This window comes from Mauremys reevesii, linkage group 18 (genome assembly GCF_016161935.1).
Source record: "Mauremys reevesii isolate NIE-2019 linkage group 18, ASM1616193v1, whole genome shotgun sequence".
Classification (NCBI taxonomy): Eukaryota; Metazoa; Chordata; order Testudines; family Geoemydidae; genus Mauremys; species Mauremys reevesii.
In genome coordinates this window covers 6,039,430-6,057,494 of record NC_052640.1, presented here as the reverse complement: position 1 = coordinate 6,057,494, position 18,065 = coordinate 6,039,430, and the positions used below count along the sequence as shown (strand labels likewise).

General features: G+C 46.2%; 2 protein-coding genes across 13 annotated transcripts in view; one reads left to right on the top strand and one right to left on the bottom strand.

Annotated features, from left to right (window-relative positions):
* The window catches only part of TCTN1 (tectonic family member 1), a 16,883-nt gene extending 13,438 nt beyond the window's left edge, over nt 1-3,445 (top strand). For 4 of the 5 annotated variants that reach the window (XM_039505133.1, XM_039505135.1, XM_039505136.1 and 1 more), the window contains 6 exons: nt 133-215; nt 665-805; nt 1,088-1,244; nt 1,546-1,671; nt 2,303-2,447; nt 2,968-3,445. In XM_039505133.1, the coding sequence (XP_039361067.1) occupies nt 133-215; nt 665-805; nt 1,088-1,244; nt 1,546-1,671; nt 2,303-2,446 (651 nt within the window). In that variant the 3' untranslated portion in view covers nt 2,447; nt 2,968-3,445. Of the gene's footprint in view, nt 1-132; nt 216-664; nt 806-1,087; nt 1,245-1,545; nt 1,672-2,302; nt 2,448-2,951 lie in introns of all 5 variants that reach the window. The other variant, XM_039505134.1, reaches the window with a different exon arrangement.
* Nucleotides 3,366-18,065, bottom strand: HVCN1 (hydrogen voltage gated channel 1). Of its 8 annotated transcripts, none has more exons than XM_039505163.1 (7): nt 17,456-17,576; nt 10,616-10,730; nt 9,062-9,290; nt 8,070-8,174; nt 6,685-6,916; nt 4,169-4,281; nt 3,366-3,771 (listed from the first exon to the last, which is right to left on the bottom strand). In XM_039505163.1, exons 3-7 carry the CDS (start codon nt 9,263-9,265, stop codon nt 3,706-3,708), a joined length of 720 nt encoding a protein of 239 aa, XP_039361097.1. In that variant the 5' UTR covers nt 9,266-9,290; nt 10,616-10,730; nt 17,456-17,576; the 3' UTR covers nt 3,366-3,705. The 8 variants fall into 8 exon arrangements, with proteins under 8 accessions (XP_039361097.1, XP_039361091.1, XP_039361094.1 ...); XM_039505157.1 differs by having other exon boundaries at nt 9,062-9,303; nt 17,456-17,575; XM_039505160.1 differs by lacking the exons at nt 10,616-10,730; nt 17,456-17,576 and adding an exon at nt 17,949-18,065 and having other exon boundaries at nt 9,062-9,303.

Below are 18,065 nucleotides of genomic sequence, written 5' to 3'. Positions count from 1 at the left end.
TGTAGTCTAGGCAGAAGTCTTGTGTGGATTGATATTTCAGACTATTCAAGACCGCTTATCCTAAATGAATTGACTGTCTTCCAAATATTTAAGTAAAGCATAAGAACTAATGTTGTGTAATTTGTGTTACAGCTAAACACAAAGCCAGTCCCTCTTAGTGGAAATCCTGGCTATGTTATTGGATTGCCTCTGAGGGCAGGATTTAGACCTCCTGGATATCCTTTTAACATCTAAATGTGGCTTATAGCAGCTTTGAGACAGCTTCTTGCCTAGGGCAAGTACTTTAGATCAGTGAATGAAATATAAGCATTGACCGTCTTCACGGTAAAAGGTGGGCAAGTAGATGTTGTGCCTGGGTTGAGATATCTTCATGATTACTTATCAAGGAGGGTTTATAGCAGCATCTTTTCCCAAAGTTATGCATTCCTGCTAGCCCGTATTTCAGAAATATCCACTGGCTCAATCCTGTACCACTATAATCAGTGGGAGCTTTGCCATTGACTTCCAAGGCTCTAATTATGTATTCTAGTAACATTTCTAAACTACCTACAGAGTATCTTGTATTATTGTAGCATTTTCACTTACATTTTGAGGATTTTACTAAGGATTCCTACTCCATAACAGTCTGAATATTTAATATTGTGCCTTAACACTCTGCTATTACATCTGGCATTATTCAGAGTACCAATACATACGGTCAACTTACTATTTTGCAAAGCTCATCGAACCAGGACTGTCTTGCAGTAGAAGGAGTCAGAACTCCAGTATTATTTGGTTATAATATGATATCTGGCTGTAAACTAAGGTAAGAGGGTAACTTTCCATTGAGCAATTCTCAAGCTATAATCCACTAGTAATAGTTCCATTTACCCTATTAGAATCTGTTCAGATGCTATAACTTTTGTACAACGTACCGGTAGTGAAGGTGGGTGTTGAATACTTAGTTTAAAAGTAATTTAACGGAATTGTCTTGGAATAGCTGTGTATATATTACCAGCTATAGTCAGCACTGTATGAGAGCAAGGGGAAATCATTGCTATGCTAACCCACAAGATTTCACTTAAATTGATCTTTTCTTTTCTGAAAGAATCACTGCAAATACAGAATGTCAACTCTTGGCCACTATCATCTTGAATGTACTGAAAGGACAAAATTTTCCAGAATATGTAGCTTCATTTGGAAATTCTCAGGCCCAAGATGTATTGGATTGGGTGCCAGTCACTCACATCCAGTCTTCAGAACAGGTGAAAATAACTAAATTTTCTTTTAACACCACACTGAGTCCTCAGCTGCTGTAAATGGACACTGAAGTCCACAGTAAAGTCAATGAAGCTACAGTGATTAACATCAGGTGGGGACCCAAGTGCTTTTATGCTCACATGAATAGTGTACCACAGCACATGGATAGCAGCATTGTCTATTGAGGGGAACTATGGAGTTACTCTGGTAATTTACAAAACTCCACATTGAGCTGTTGGCTATTGTAGATGTTTAATAAAATGAATGAAACAAAAATCAATATAAGCTAATCTGTAATGTTTTCAGGGTGTATGCCAAATCCCAGTATCATTTGAAATAGAAGTGAAGTGGAGTAAATATGGATCTTTGGTGAACCCACAAGCTAAAATCGTGAACGTCTCAGCAACGGTCATTACCATCATTCTGGCCCAGGTATGTGGTAAACTTGCTTGATTTAAGAGTGGAAGAATGTGTTTTGTTTAGAACACTAAAGGTGGCGGTTTATTATACATTACCTAAACGTTGTGCATGACAGAGGCCTTGTTATATAAACACTGTTGCTCTTATGTTTCCCTTAGGGCACTTCTTCAGTGGCTGCAGTAAAGCCGCAGCAGTGCTTTAATGTAACTTGTGTAGCTGCCGCATAGCACTGGGAGGGAGCTCTAAAAAACACCTCCACGAGGGGCGTAGCTCCCAGCACTGGTGCACTGTCTATACTGGCACATTACAGCGCTTGGGGGGGGGGGGGGGCGGTGTTCCACACCCCTGAGCGAGAAAGTTGCAGTGCTGTAAAGTGCCAGTGTAGACAAGCCCTTAGTTTGTCAGAAAGAGATCAAGATAAAACTTTGTTAGAATGTATCCATCAGGTTTCACTACAATTCAAACATAACTGGACTCCTTGCTACAAACAAGTTTCCAGTGAAATTGTACACGTCTCAAAAAGGAAATTCCATGATGTCAAAGTAGCTATGTTACCAGTGACAGCTAAATATTTAACTCCTAGTGAAAAGTCAGCTGTATAAAGCCAGGGTGAGCCTAACACTTATCTGTATCTTTATTGCAGACTAATTTTGGAAGTGAAAGAACTGTTCAGATAGCAAGTTCTGTTACTTTCATTGATGTTTCTACACCAGCAGAGCCAGGCTATAAAGCTCAACCAACCATTGATGCCAAGTTACCCTTTGATTTTTTCTTTCCATTTGTTTAACGTAAGTATACACCCAAACCCCATTCAAGTTCTACTTCTTAACCTAAGTAACCACTGGGCATGAGATGAACAAAGCCCTCTGCTTACCCTGCTTTTAAGGATAGTAGGAAATGTGCTGCTTCTTATAACTCTGAAGGCTGAAATTAAACTCCCTTTAAGAGAGCTAAACTGACAGGCTGGGGATTTTCCAATGTCCTCGGTATTGGCTGATCTGCTTGCATGGGAATCAATGAGAGCAGTTCTTCCAACACCAAGTACTCTTGAAATCCCACCCATCGGTATCCACACTTCAAAACTGTGCCTGCACATGTAGTAAGAGTGCACTCACTGAGTAGGCCTTTTCCAGCACCTTAGTCAAGTTTGCATTGAGTCTAAAGAACAATCCTGCTAGCTGGAATGATCTGTTAGGATAGGTTATTTTGGAGCATAATCCTCTTCAGTAGCACACTAACTTTTACACACACCACTACTTTAATGTTTTATTTTAAGAGCTTCAGTTACGCAGTTCCCTTTTTCCCCAGCCCACATGCAAATGAAAATGAAGACCAAGAACTGAAGAAATAATATATTGCAAAGTATTCAAGCCTGCTGCTGAGGATGCCTACCTTATCTGGATGTAGCTGATGTGGTTCTGCTCTTGTTCAAAATTGCACGTGCTGGGACTAATTGCACAATTAAGTACAACAGCACCTCCGGAAGTGAATGCTACCCAGCAACAGGACGATACGGCCAGAGCAAAGATTAGCAAGGAAGCTGCTCTGACAAAGACAAATGGAAATAGAGTAGGAGACGGTTTAGAGACAGAATAATGCTGAGCTGGCTTCTTGAATTGCAAGCTCCTACCAGGTATTGCAAATGAAGAACACGCAGCAAAAAACAGTAACTCCTTGAAATAAGTTTTGCCCCCAGTAGTCACAGCTTTGTAAATATCTGACTTTATTTAGTTTGTTGCAGCATTAACTGTACAGCTATACAATTAAAGATTTATGCAATACATCGTTTAAGGGAGAATGCTTGTTTAATTTGTCAATAATCTGTTGTAAGACTACCCGTACACTACAGGAGCTTTGCAACACCTTAACCAGACTCTTGATTAAATCTCAGGTAGTAAAGTAGAAACTACATCTAGACAATACTATACAAGAGAGCACGGAGGTATATAAAGTATCTTAGAGGTCAACAAGGGATGGTCAAACTAGCAGTTTTTGCACTGGAACTTCCTCAGGGAAGGATTTCCCTCGCCCTAGACAGCCAGTCTTTTATTGTGGCTGGTGGACAAGTCCATGCTGTTGTAACAGCTTGTTGAGCCTTTCGATTTCTTGCTCCTGTTGGAAACAAAATCTTATTAATGTAGCTCATGTCCTAAAACACTTTCCAGACTATAACCTGAGAGCTCTTCTCCCATTGCTGACAAGGGAAACAGCACAGCTCTTCAGCAAGGCATTGCTAAATCAAATATGTGCTCACCCTACATAACAGAAGTGGTAGAAGGAACTGGAAATATCACTACCCTTTTGTTTATAGGACACCCCAAGGTGCTCTTGTACCAACTGCATAGGAGCTGGGTAGATTTCATGGCCAAGGTGCAACATCCCAAATCATGCCGCTGGGACAAAACAGAACCCAGAGCATCACCTGGCCATTGGTCTCCTAGATAGCTAGTTGCTGGGAAAGGACTAGTCCAACTCATGCAGCTGTTTAAATTTTTATGACCCTTCTTACCTTCTCTGTGCAGCTGTATTCAAGTTGTTCGACTTTTGTAGCTAGTTGCAGATTTGCTTGCTTCAGCTTCGACACCCGTTGTTCAGAGCGTGTCTTTACTGATAAAATTATTCCTAGGAAACAATGCAACGAGGATTAGCGTTATGATGTAAAGCAGCAGACAGTAGGAAGTTAATAGCATCTGTGGTTTGTGCTCAAGTCTTTTGTTTTATATCCATGTAGCCTCTCAAACTCTGCTTCTGCCCCCAAATCATGCTTTTTGTACTGCGGTTCTCAAATTAACCCCACAGGGGCTCCAAACACCAACATCTTGCTGGGAAGTGGCACTCTGCCTCCATTGACCAGGTCCCGGTCATTCAAATCTCTACTTTGAATTTAGTCCTTCAGCAGAACTCAAGGGGATGTGTGGTTGAGTAACAATTTGTACCTCCATTTTAAACACAGGTTTTCCATTGTTATGGCCTTGGCCTTAACCTAACCTAGCTTAAAGCGCAACTAAGGAGACAAGTACTCTTTTTGAACCCACTAAAACAGGAAGATAAAACGCTGACCATCCAGTCTAGAACCAAAGGCTGGGTGCTGCCTTGACCAGGGTTTCAATTGTTCTTTAAAGCTTTTATCTTCTCTTTAAATGCCTCTGGAAGACGGACATTCCATTTCCCTTCATGATACAAGTGTCTTTCCTTTACTAAAGCCATTGCATATAATTCCTCCCCCATAGCTGAGGCAAGAATTACCTTACCACCCTTTTCTTTACAAAGAACTGCATCACCAAATTCTTCCTAGCCTCTAGAGCCTCCTGTTGGGTGACAGTGCCGTGTAATCAGAAAGCTGGCATCCTGTGCTTTGTATGCCTGCTGCTACAGGCAGTAATACTGGAGCCAGTTCTACATACTTCACGGCCCTGATTTTCAAGTTCTTGCCTCTCTAAAGGAGAATGGAAACATCTACACTGCTTTTTTGCATTGATTCCACCTCCTCCCAGGGCATGTGTGTGCACCTGATGACTGCAAGCACCTGGCCTGAACACAGCCTGAAAGCTATGGAATCCTGATAAAGCCAGAATCTGTCCCCACCCTGTCTAAGCTCGTTCCTTCCAGTGACTGCATTGTTGCAGGCACAGTCTCCAGCAATTCAGGAAATGTGAGCAATCTGCCTTCATTTATTTATTTGTACAACAGACTCCTGTTATGACCATTAGGGAGATCTGGATCAAAGGGAAGGGAAAACAAAACCCCAAAGATAAGAACTCCCCTTCCTTGTAAATATTTGAGACAGGACTAAAATATTTAGCTTCAACTAAGATTACATCTTAAGACTGAGATAGCACTGTCTTACATATGCATCATTAGAGACTCACTCTAGGCCACTATTCATCTCCAACCTTCACTCCAGATTAAGGTCAGTGTCTGTTTCTACACGCAAAGTTCATTTATTCTCCCTTTTTCCTAGAGGTGGCCATTTTGTATTTAAATCTGTGCAAGCCACACATTATGGACACAGAAATATCTTTGCTTTGTCCTAAATAAATGGTGATTCACAACTGTGTCAACTAATGGGCAGTTTGTAAAGTGAATTTGTAGGTGTTGTGTACAGGGGCAACAGTACAGGTGTAGGTCTGAGGTTTTAGCCTTGAATGGGGGAAGATCAGGACTTCACATATTTAATACCAAAATAGGTTATTTGTGAAGCAGGAAGGAAATGGTTCCAGCTACTGGGTATGTGGTTTTTTATATGTACTGTTTTGTTACAGTAGCAGCAAGGTCTGGAAGGGGAGGGAGGAGGAGAAATATCACTGCCAGCCTTTTATTTTTTTTCTTTGCTGATCTCAAGGAAAAATGTAAACAATTCTAAATCTTTTTTTGTGAGTGACATATTTAGGGCAGGCAGGCTTGTACATATTTTCATAGTACTGTACAATTAAACCAGAATCAACTGGAAAAAGATCCTAAGTAGCACAAGGACCGTTATCCAGACCACCACCAGCAGCAGTCTGGAAAACACAGTGACAAGAGGAAGGGCTGAAGTGGCAAAATGCATATTTTACTAGTGAACTGGAATCCCAGAAGGACAGAGAGACTACACTATTGCCCCCGACGTGTTATTAAGACACTCACATAATACAAAACCAAAGCATATGTTATCCCTCTTCAAGAATGAGTAATCTAAGAATGTTTTAAGAGTAGTGTGCTGGACATACGGGTATTATTTGGTTAGGGCATCTGGGTTCTGCCACAAATCAGGTCCCTGCTGTGTAGGAGCTGTGCTACCCCAACAAACAGATGATCCCTACCCCAAACAGCTTACAAACTAACTCAGGCTAAACTCCTGCAACAAAATCTGCATGGGCAAAACACTTGTGTCCACACAGCACTTGCTGCAAGATCAGGACACAGGTTAGCAAATGTGCCTCTTGCATACCTCTTTGCAAACCCACCTCCAACCCCTCCACACTTGGTTCAGCAAGTGAAATAGCCAGCAAATTCCCTGAAACTAACTAACTGACATAAACTTACCATTTATAATTCTGGCCACTCGCCACAGTCGGAGTAGGATCAATAGTCCAGCTGCTTGAAATTCATGTTCCCGAAACAGAAGGACGACATCGATGATAAACGAAACCACCACCACTATTCCATCCAGGACTTCAAACTTGTGGTGAAAGAATTCCAGGCGATAGACAAATATTTTAAACCCAACTTCCACCAAAAAGAGGGTTACAATAGAAAGGCTCAGGTAGTGAAATACCTGGAAAAAGACAATGCCAGGTAGTAAGTAGAAGCCGCACAACTATTAACATTAGCAAATTAGCCTGATGCATGTCCTTCATTATATTAGACGTACTCCTGCCCCTTTGGTTGAACAGCGAATAGGCAAAGTGATTAAGTGTGTGTAACAAAAGGATCTTGCTGAACAGAAGAGAAGCCACCAAACATTTGCATAGTATCTGTGGACGGTCTAAGGCCTTACCTAAACTAGGATGTAAGGGGTGATGTCAGCACATTAGCTAACGTGTTTTAAAAGTCTAGTGTAGACAAGGCCTTTAAACACATACTAAATGAGGTCCCTCCTAGAGTTTACTTCAACCAGCTAACATGGGTTAAAACTACAACTGCCTTGTCTTCACTAGGATTGTAACACTGCTTATTTTAACACCAGTTAAAAACACCACTTTTTTCCTAGTGAAAAAGCAAGTCTTAAGAGAACAACAGTGGATAACTAAGGGCTTGTCTACACTTAAAACACAACTGCGCTGATGTAGCACTTCCATGAGACTGTCTATACAGATAGGAAGGGTTCCTCTGTTGGTGTAGGTAATCCACCTCCCTGAGAGGCAGTAGCTAGGTTGACAGCAGAATTCTTCCATTGACGTCTACACGAGGACTTAAGTCAGCTTGACAACACTGGTTGGAGTGTGGATTTTTCACATCCCTGATCAACACAGTTAAACCAACCTAATTTTCTAGCATAGACCAGGCCTAAGTGTTGTCTTCGTTAGTCTGCAGACAAACAGCTACAAGGCCTGTGCTGCATGGAGCTGTCCCAAAAGCAAAGTCTTGTCTATTTTCACTGCCGCTTTTCAGAACTCTGTGGGCAGTCATAAAACAGGCAGATCACAGTAATTTCACTACACCACTCCGGAAAGCTTCAGGTACCTGTAGAGACAAATGCTACAGAGCAGGACCCAGACCAGAGAGTGGGGAAGGGAAGATTAGTCCAGTCTCAATTGCAGAAGCCAGGGTGCCATCCATAGGCCCTGCAAGGGATCTCCATCTTTTGTAGCCTCCAACTACCACCACTTTGATAGATCTGAGGTCCCCCAATCCCTATCTTGCTATCTGGCTTTGAACTGCCATGGAGGAGAGAGACTGGTTCACTCAGAGATTTGCCTGCATTTTACCTTTGGTGCTATTTCATGTTTGTCTGGGTGGATGATTTTCAAGTCCAGAAGCAATTCAGCGAGCACCAACAAAGCATCCAAAATGACCAAGCAAACCACCAGTATCTGTGAGGAGAGGAAAACAACAGCAGGATAATAAATACTCTCTTGTGTTTAATGTTTACACTATTTAGAGCAATTGACAAACAAATTCATGCTAAAATTACCCAGCCTGCATATGTACAATCTTACCAGGACATTCAGCCTGAAAACTAGCAGAGCTATGAAAGCTGCCCTGGACGGCTGATTGGGTTTATCGTATTTAGATTAGTTTCCATTTGTGCCTATCTGAGAGCCTAGGTGCCCTCATCACTAACGCGGACAGAGAAAGGAACACTTAACCGGTCTCGGTGCTGTAATTCCTTACTCACGGAAGCAGTCTCATTAATATCACGTGGATTACTCGCTTTAGTAAGGGTTGCAGGATCTGGCCCTTGATTTTCCAGTTTAGATGACTGCCCACAATAAGTAGTTTATAACTAAATTTGCAAAGTCTTGTTTAAACGTATGAAATTGCTTCATTTACACGTGACCTCATTTAGTCCTGAAAATAAGCAGAAGTCCCTCCAGATCAACCAAGATTTCTCCTTACTTAGCGATGGGAGTTCATTAGGAAATCCCTGCTCACATAGGAACTCAAGGTGAATTCCCACTCAGCCTCCACCTCACAGAAAGCTCAGCATTAGGGGAGCTTTACATTGCTCTCAGCATCTCAGGAAATGCTGTGACTCATTTCAAACTGAGTCATGTGGATTTTAGAAAGAATGTACTAGTTCAGCAGATTATTTGCTGATTTTCACATAGGAGATTATGGGTCTTTTAAAGAGTTCTTCTCTGCCCAGGCCCCCTTCGATGTTAGAATTTATTATTTCTTTTACATCTATTCTAATTCCATGAATTTGTAATGCAATTGTTTCAACAGGCCTACTTGGGTGAGTCTTGGTTTCTCCTACCTGAAATTTGTGGGAGCTGAAGAGCTTTTTCATCACATCGTGGAAGGAACGAGGTCTGACTGAGGAATTCATGTTAATCGTTGAATCTTCCGGCTTCTGCCCACCTTCCTCCTCCATCTGCTCGTCCTCCCATTTCTTGTAGTCATTGCCCCACTGCGCAGGGTCGTCTCCCACAACAGTGAAGTGTTTCAGATACAGCGACATGGCTCTTGGCTAAGCAAACATTACTCTGCAGAAACACACTATGGGAATAGTCAGAACATCAGTTCAACAATGTAAACCACTGCCCTGAAACATCCAAGGAATCTGAATTCCTCCCAAAACACAGCTCAGCGATGCTTTGAAATGGGAAAGCAACAACAGCCTTTTGAACACTTGCATGTTGTAGCTTCTTACAACTCAGGTTTCAGAACCACACTGACATTCAGATCTCTGGGTGTGAGGCTCAACTCAATGGAAACTTATATCTGTTTCCTGCTTGATTTATTCCAATATCAAAGCTTGACAGATTCTTAACCACACCACGAAGATAAGCTGGTTAACACCCAGGTCTGCTTCCCCATCTAACAGATGCTTTACTAGAGGTATCACATATATTGTATCTAGGTTTCCAAATTTGTCATAGTGCTCCGTGAGCCATTAGGGATACTTTCCAAATAAGTTCCCCAACAAGGGTGGTTCACAAGAATGTTGTCTTATTTTTAGAAGATAGCAAGTAGTTTGTAGGCTGACGTGAAATTGACCTTGTTGATCAAAAATGGCTTATAGACATTGTCATTTGCTTAGCTTAACATAACCTGCATGTTGTCATAGGGTTGAGGGAAATCAAATATTTTTGCATTCAGACAGATAGGCAGGACAAACAGTGCAAGAAAAAGTAGGCACTTTAAATGCTTTAGTTACATCTGTCTCCAAGCAGCACAGGTTTTAGCAGAAACAGGTCTCACGTCTATTTAGGCTTATGCCATGGAACCAAACGGTTATTTAACCAAGGCTTTATGCACGTGTTCAGGAACAGATGTATCCTTCATGCCTCAGTGTATTTCAGTAACTTAAGTTTCTGCCTCTCACTTCTGGGGCACATTTTTCCTGATTGCTCTGTCTGGGGTCTCTGTGCTTTACTGCGTCTAGTGCCGTCTTCTTTCTCCATGCCCTTCACAGGCAAGGATGGTTCTCTGGCCTCCCCCACAGCACTGACAGTGCCCAGGACATATTCGCTTTCAGCTCCCAGGGGTTCTGTTAACTGACCTGGACCTGGCTGTTTTTATCAGGCGGTGGGTTTAACCCTGTACCTGCTTGTCTGGGTCTTTTCAGGAGAACACGGAAAAAAGGTTCTGGTGACCAATTTGTGCATTTTCCTTTCCCCAGTATGTTTTGTATCAAAGGTCCCAATAGGGGGCATCCATCCACTCCTTCCCTTCCTGCCATACCCCACCCAGTGCCCTAGGGCTGGCTGTTGGTGCAACATGGAGAAGCACTTTAACTGAGATTACAGTTAAAATAATCATCATTGCATGTCTGTTTGTTGTGGGTGTGACCACCTTTACCACATACCTCAGTGGAATGTAACCTTTCAGCCCTTGAGCTAATCCCTTACAAGAGAACTTGGCAGCCAAAGGGCTACTCCACGGTGCTCTGCTCTCTTTAAGGGATGAGGGGGATCAGGAATCTGCACAGGAAAGAGAGCCTGAGTTAGCAGACCCACTGCAGGATCTAGGCCATAGGAGGGAAGGGGTTAAATTAACTCCCTTTCCCGCCCCCCTGCAGGAACTGGAGTATGAAGTCCAGGCACTCAGGCTCTGATCTTACAAGTAACTGTTTGGCAAACACCCCCGCTAGCACGGAGCGCTGCTGACACCGTTTGCAGGATCAGAGCGTTGCTGCCTACTGCGGTGGCACAGCAGCTTGCACAGGTTATGGGGAAATCATCTCAAGATTTTAGCAGCTGATTTGACAGCCTGGATGGTTCCATTCTGCAGCTACCCACATGCCTCACTGATACCACCCCCCCCCCCCGCCCCTCCACCACCACGGCCAGGGTACTGCCCTCCCCCTCCACCACCACAACCAAGGTACCGCACCCTCCCCCCCGCCTCCGTCCTTCCACCACCACGGCCAGGGTACTGCACCCTCCCCCGCCCCGTTCTCCCACCACCATGGCCAGGGTACCGCACCCCCCCCCCACCATCATGGCCGGGGAACCATACACCCCCCTGCCCTTCCACCACCATGGCTAGTGTACTGTACACCCCCTTGCCTCTCCACCACCCTTGATATAACACTATAGGTAACGAGGCATTTAAGGAAGTTTTTAGAGCCAGGAAGTCCTTTCCCAGCTAATCTGTTTATACTACTTGTCTGAGAATTGTTCCTTGTGTGTTGCCAAACAGCAGGGAGACTAACTAGATACTTCAAAATGTCTAAAAACAAATAATAAAATTACAGAGGTGAAACACCAACACTTACCCACAACCTAGTGGTGAAAAATAAAAGGCCCAATTGACCTGCTCATCCATCAAAAGGAGGCATTTCCATCAGGCCACCAGTTACTATGACCAACAATGGAAAATTAGTAAAATATGTAACACATGGAAGTTAGATGAGCTTTCTGTAGGGTTCCAATTAGTATTGTTTATCATTAATTTATGCGTATCAGGAGATTGGCTCTTAGAAGTTAAACTTGATTAGGGTTCTCTAATACCACCACGCACTGAATGGGTATGGACATCATTCCATTTGTGACACGTGTCGCTACCCTCACAGTTGAGCAATAACAAGTGTTTGTTTTTAAGAAGGTGGGCTACAGTGTAACAGCGGAAAGGTAGAAATTCGAATGTACATAACTCAGAGAGAACATATAAGGATAGAAACAACTAGATGTCTTTGGAGCAGGGACTGTCATTTACTATGGCCCTGGATGAAGTGACTGTGATAGAGGGAGAGACTGAGACAGAGAAACACTTTCTACTTCAATGTCCCAAATATGGGGAAGTGCCAGAAAAATATTTCATCAAACGATCAGGAATGATAAGAGACGTTTCTTCAGAAAGGGACACGGAAGAGCTGTGAGAAAGGAGAAATGGCATCACACGATGTAGCAATCGGTCACCTGATCAGACCAGACAGCAATGACTAATGGCCACAAGGGATCAAACCCCCACAGTGTGTACCTGAGTGGGTTGTATCCACCTGTGACAGATGGCTGAGGGGGGTCTGGTCATCTCCCTATGCTTTGGCAATGCTTAGGTCATGCCAAAGAGTCTCACTGAATTTAATTGAAAATTGTGCTTGTGCAGTGCCTACCACAATGGACTCTTTACCTGACTGAGGCCTCTGACCACAACATGCTTGTTGAACGGTAAGAGTGGATCAGAAAACAGAAGTGCAGGGAGATCTAACCATGGCTGTCAAACTTTTCTCAACAAAATCTAAAGCGAAAAGTTGCACAGCTCATGTTTTTTTCAAGTCTCCTGGTTTACAGGATTATCTATGACGGGGTGGGCAAACTTTTTGGCCCGAGGGCCACATCTGGGTATGGCAGGCCATGAATGCTCACAAAATTGGGGGTTGGGGTGCAGGGAGCATGAGGGCTCTGGCTGGGGGTGATGGCTCTGGGGTGGGGCTGTGGATGAGGGGTTAAAGGTGCAGGCAGGTGCTCCAGGCTGGGTTCAGAGGGTGGGAGGGGGATCAGGGCTGGGCCAGGGAGTTGGGGTGCAGGTTCTGGGCAGTGCTTACCCCAAGCAGCTCCCGGAAGTAATGGCACGTCCCCCCTCTGGCTCCTATGTGGAGGTGCAGCCAGGCGGCTTTGCACACTGCCCTGTCTGCAGGCACTGCCCCTGCAGCTCCCACTGGTCGCAGGTCCTAGCCAATGGGAGCTTGGGGCAGGGGCAGCATGCAGAGCCCCTTGGCTGCCCCTATGTGTAGGAGCCAGAGGGGGGACATACCGCTGCTTCCAGGAGACACGCGGAGCGGGGCAAACCCTGTACCCTGCTCCCTGGCCGGAGCTCAAAGAACATATTAAAACATCTGGTGGGCTGGATGGAGCCCCCAGGCTGTAGTTTGCCCACCCCTGATCTATGAGGATGAGGGGAAAAAAACCCACAAGCAGCACAACCTATCCTAAAATAAATGGGGGAGCGGAGAGCTTCTCTGACACAGGCAGACAGTGCTGGGAATGAAGAACTGCCATCCTGGGACAGACCAGTGGTTCAGTTAGCCCAGTGCCAGAGCTTCTGTTGGGGGTGGACAGAACAGGGCAATTTTGGAGAGATCCACCTGTCTTCCCCTTCTGGCTTCTGGCAGTCAGATGCTTAGGGTCGCCCTGAGCATGGGGTTACATCCCTGACCATCATGGCTAATACCCATTGATGGGCCTCTCTTGTACTTTTTTAAACCAATAATACTTTTGGCCTTCACAACATCCTGTGGCAGTAAGTTCCACAGGTTAATTGTGCATTGTGTGAAAATGTCACTATAATGATATTTTATTTTCACCAGGGCTAAGGCCTCCATATTGTACTGAGCAAACTTCAGAGTTATGGCTTTAGGGATAATCCTGCTTCCGCAAGAATCCTTCAAAAGCTGAAAAGCTGTAGGAGAAAGTTCAAGGTAAACACTAGAGTTTCTGTAGCTGCGGGAAAGGAAGTCTAAAATTAACTCAGGTTAAGGATCTAATCCAGAGCCACTGAAGTCAAAGGGAGTCTTTCTACTGCCTTCAGTGGACTTGGGACAGGCCCTAACTTGGGCTAGAATACCGGCTAGACCAGTCTGTGATGGGATAAGATGGGGGTGCTGCATCTGGTGTTACTTTGTCAACTCTGCTGCTACAAAACATCTTCTGCCCTGCCTTGCAATAACCTGTAGCCTCTGACTCCCTTTGGCTGGGAATAAATAGCTCAGTGAATTGCAGTGAAATCCTGTCTTGGAGGACTTTACCCTTCTCAAATGCTCTCCCCAGCTCCTCTCAAGGGCAGCTGCAAAGACAGCCCTGTGGCTCCAAGAGGCAGGAAAAGAAATTTCCCTGACTTTATTATTTGTTCCATCTCTTTAGCTGATCTTGCATCTTACCAAATGGGCTGAGATCTGCACCCATAAACAAAAGAAAAATCTTTTATTCCCAATACTAAAACAAGAAGAACAAGATTCCTCTTACAGAAGTCAGAATTCCCTTAGTCAAACATTTACTATTTCAGCTTCAGACGTTCACAAGAAGACAGCTCCTGAAATATGGCAGTGGTGAGACAACTGGAGCTTTCAGATTAAAATGCAAGATGCTGCAGTTCAGTGTTTGTTTTTTGGTCAGGGGTTTATCAGGGCCGACTCCAGCTTTTTTGCTGCCCCAAGTGGTGAAGGGGAAAAAAAAAAAAAAAGGGGGGAAAACCCGATTGAGCGGCCGCCGAAGAGGAAGGAGGGAGTGAAGGACCTGCTGACAAAGTGCCACCGTAGACCCGGACGTGCCGCCCCTCTCCATTGGCCGCCCCAGGCAGCTGCTTCCTTCACTGGTGCCTGGAGCCAGGAGCCGGTCCTGGGGGTTATACAGCCTGGGGTGGGTTGGGGAGTCACTGTTTTATTAAAACAACGAGGAGTCTGGTGGCACCATAAAGACTAACAGATTTATTTGGGCATAAGCTTTCCCGGGTAAAAAACCCACTTCTTCAGATGCATGGAGGGCTCTGGGCTTTTTTACCCATGAAAGCTTATGCCCAAATAAATCTGTTAGTCTTTAAGGTGCCACCAGACTCCTCATTGTTTTTGTGGATACAGACTAACATGGCTACCTCTCAGATACTGTTTTATTACTCTCCACATTAATCTACGTTAGATACTTATCTGGTCCCCACTGTGAAGAGCTCCGATAGGACTTATTTTCCCAGCACCTCTGTGAGGCACAGCAGTGCTATCACCCCATTTCACACATGGGGAACTGGGCCAGAGAGGCACTATGGGATTAGTCCAAGATCACACAGGGAGTCTACAGCAGGGCAGGAACAGAAGACAAGCCTCCCAAGTCACAGTCTACTGCTGTATCTACTGGACCATTTCCACCCCTATCGCTAAATGCACATCCTTAGCTTAGCTTCACTGTCATCAACAGAAGTCCAATTAGAAATCTGCCTCGTTCGTTGCTTATTCTGTACTTCCTGGACTCAATTACTCTACATGGGCCTGAACACAGTGGAAGCAGTGGGGTGTCTTTCCTTTGACTTTAGTGAAGCCCGTATGAATCAGATGGTCCACATGGAAAGATCACATCCTGGTCTAAACTTCTCCAGAAACACAGGGCATTTGGTTTAGATTCACGCTGGTCCAAACTTCCCCAAAGCCCTGGGGCAACTGGTTCAGCCTCACCTCTTATATAGACACAGTCAGATGTTACATGACATTAAGAGAAGTTAGATATTTACACCCAGCTGCCAAATTAGGAAGTGCTGAAGAAATGAAAGTAATGCTATGCCAAAAACAGCCCCCAAAAGCCACAGCAACAAAACAAATGCAAAATGTTGTCAGGTGACACATTAAAAAAAAAATCAAGTCTCAAATTGTTACAATAAATACATTGCAGACTCTGAAATATTCTTCAAACATGCGCTAAATCCAGCATGAATCACTGGCCGTGATGTAAAATAAACAGGAGATCCAAGTCTAGTTTCCCCACTAACTAGTAAAATTGCTCAATAGTTAACAATAACCTCTTCCTGTTCACCATCCCTCTTAGGATTGTGACCCCCCCACACACTTATTTGTACATGGATCACAACTCAGGATCAATTAAAATGGATTGAAAGAATAACGTGCTTGAAAGTTTGTGAGAGGTTCTTCCAAAGAGGCTGCTGACAGCCCCTGCATGAAGATTAAATATGAAATATTATATTACACTGCACATTACAGCAGTCTCCCCATCAGCTTTTTACCATCTGCACCTGGCTAGGAGGAGGTGACTTTTCCTTTAGGATAAGGGCACATGGCCATGGTTGTCCATGCTTTTGTCACCTCAAGATTAGACTATTGCAACGTGATTGACATGGAGCTGCACCTTCCAACCATTTGGGGTTGTGCCTCCCAGCCTGGGCAGACAGATTCACGCTGGCACGGCTTGAGCTGGCGTGCTAAAACTAGCAGTATGGACGCTGCGAGCAGAGCTAGTACCAGTCCGTCTACCCAGGTTGGGAGGCATGTTCCCAGCCGCTGCATAGACGTACCCCTGGAGAGTGAAGCTGATGCAAAAGGCAGCAGCTTGCTTGCTGCGAGGGGCTTCTAACAGGAGCAAATGACACCAAGGTTCTGGGATGTGCACTGGCTGCCTCCTGGTTACGACCTTTAAAGCCCCAAACGGCCTGGGACCAGCCTTCCCGCTCCACCCCATACGTGCACTCAAGCTGGTTTCCTCTTGTTATGCAAGAAAAGGGGTGACTGGGGGGGCCTCCTCTGGGCGGGCTCCAAGACTCTGCAACTTGCTTCCTTCCTTGGTTCAAAATAACCTAGTTTTGCCCACTGTCCAGGCCCAGTGCACAAGGCCAGTTTGAGGCCATCTCTGGAGAAAGTGCAGGGTGTGCTTCCTAGACGGTGACGGGGACTGGTGACTGGCTGAGTGCCCGTGGAACTTATTTTAATACTTCTATTTAATTCTATTTACAATTAGCTGCGTAGGGGTACCTGGAGCCTTGGACGGGTATCGTTATTATTTTAACTCTACATATAAATCAAAGACCACAAGGAGCAGGGGCATAACTTGGTGGCTTCTGTTTAGTCCATTGTCGATGGCCTGGGAAGGGCTCGTCTCTCTCCGCAGGGAACAGGCTGTATTGATACAGATGGCACCGGTGGCCAGGGCAGAGCCTCTGCCGCTTGGAGACACTTCCCCGCCTTCCCGCCCCCAGGGGGCGCTATGCAGCGGCTGGTGGTTTGTGTGTGGTGCAGAGACCAGAGGCGAGGGTGATGGGCTCCCTGGCCAGACACCACAGGGACAGGCTGCACATGGCAGCGGAGCGCGGGTTCTGCTCCCCCCCACCCCCGTTAGCCCAGGGGCTCGCGCACAAGGGGAGGCCGTTTGCCCGAAGCACAGAGCCGGAGGGGAGGCTGGGTCAGTGCCCCCAGCAGGCAGCCTGCCCAGCGCCTCCCCTGCCGGGGAGCTGCCCCCCCCGTCCCCGGCCGGCCGGTGCCCACGGAGCCGGGGCTGGGCTGCTGGCCCAGGCCAGGGAAAGCAGCAGCCCCGGCGTCCGCCCGCTCAGAGACCCGCGTTCCCCGCCGGGCCGGGCCCACCCACCCCATGCCCCAGCCGCGGGACATCCCGCCCGCCCGCTGCCCTGCAGAGCGGAGCCCCGGCCCGGTGCGGCGGAGCCAGGGGCCGCCCGCGGAGCGCCGGGAAAAGCCAGTCCCCCGCCAGGAGAGCGGTACCGTGTCTCCGGGCTGCCTGCGTCCGCCGGGCTCCGCAGCGAGCTGAGCTGAGCTCTCCCCCGCCCCAGGGGCTGGCAGTGTCCCTCCGCCGGATGCGTGGCCTCCCTCCACCCCTTCCCCCTCATTGGTGCAAGCAAGCGAGTGAAGAGAAAAAAAAAACTCTGAGGGGTGGACTCGGTTTCCCGTTATCCGGTTCCTGGAAGGTGGATTCTCCCTGCAAACTTTCCCTCGGCCCCTGGCATCCTCCGCCCGCCTCCGTCCCCGCCTCTCCCCACGTGGCGCCCGGGAACTCAGCCACTGGCCATGTCCCTATTGCTCGTGGAGCAGCAAACCGCGCCGGCTGCGGTGGGAAACTTTCCCGAGACTTCGTGCCGCGTCTGGGCGGGTTAGCGTGTCCCCAGCCTGCCACGAACAACAGCTGGGGGAACTGGGACGTGCCTAGCCTGTTATTCCTCACCCCCGATGCTGTTCGCTTTCTTGGTCTGCGCCTCACCCTGCTGCAGGACAGCGACTATGATCTGGTCTGTTCCAGGCCACTTTCACTGGCTGCTTCCCCTGCCCTGTTTGGGCTGCAGCCGCTTCAGGGGAAGGAAATCCTGTTTTCATTGAG

Coding starts and splice junctions, on each gene's coding strand:
- HVCN1 (XM_039505160.1), bottom strand. CDS start 9,265: ATGTCGCTGTATCTGAAACACTTCACTGTTGTGGGAGACGACCCTGCG. Junction 4,282..6,684: donor AGTGGCCAGAATTATAAATG/GTAAGTTTATGT, acceptor ATTGTTTCCTAG/GAATAATTTTATCAGTAAAG. Junction 3,772..4,168: donor AATACAGCTGCACAGAGAAG/GTAAGAAGGGTC, acceptor TGTTTCCAACAG/GAGCAAGAAATCGAAAGGCT.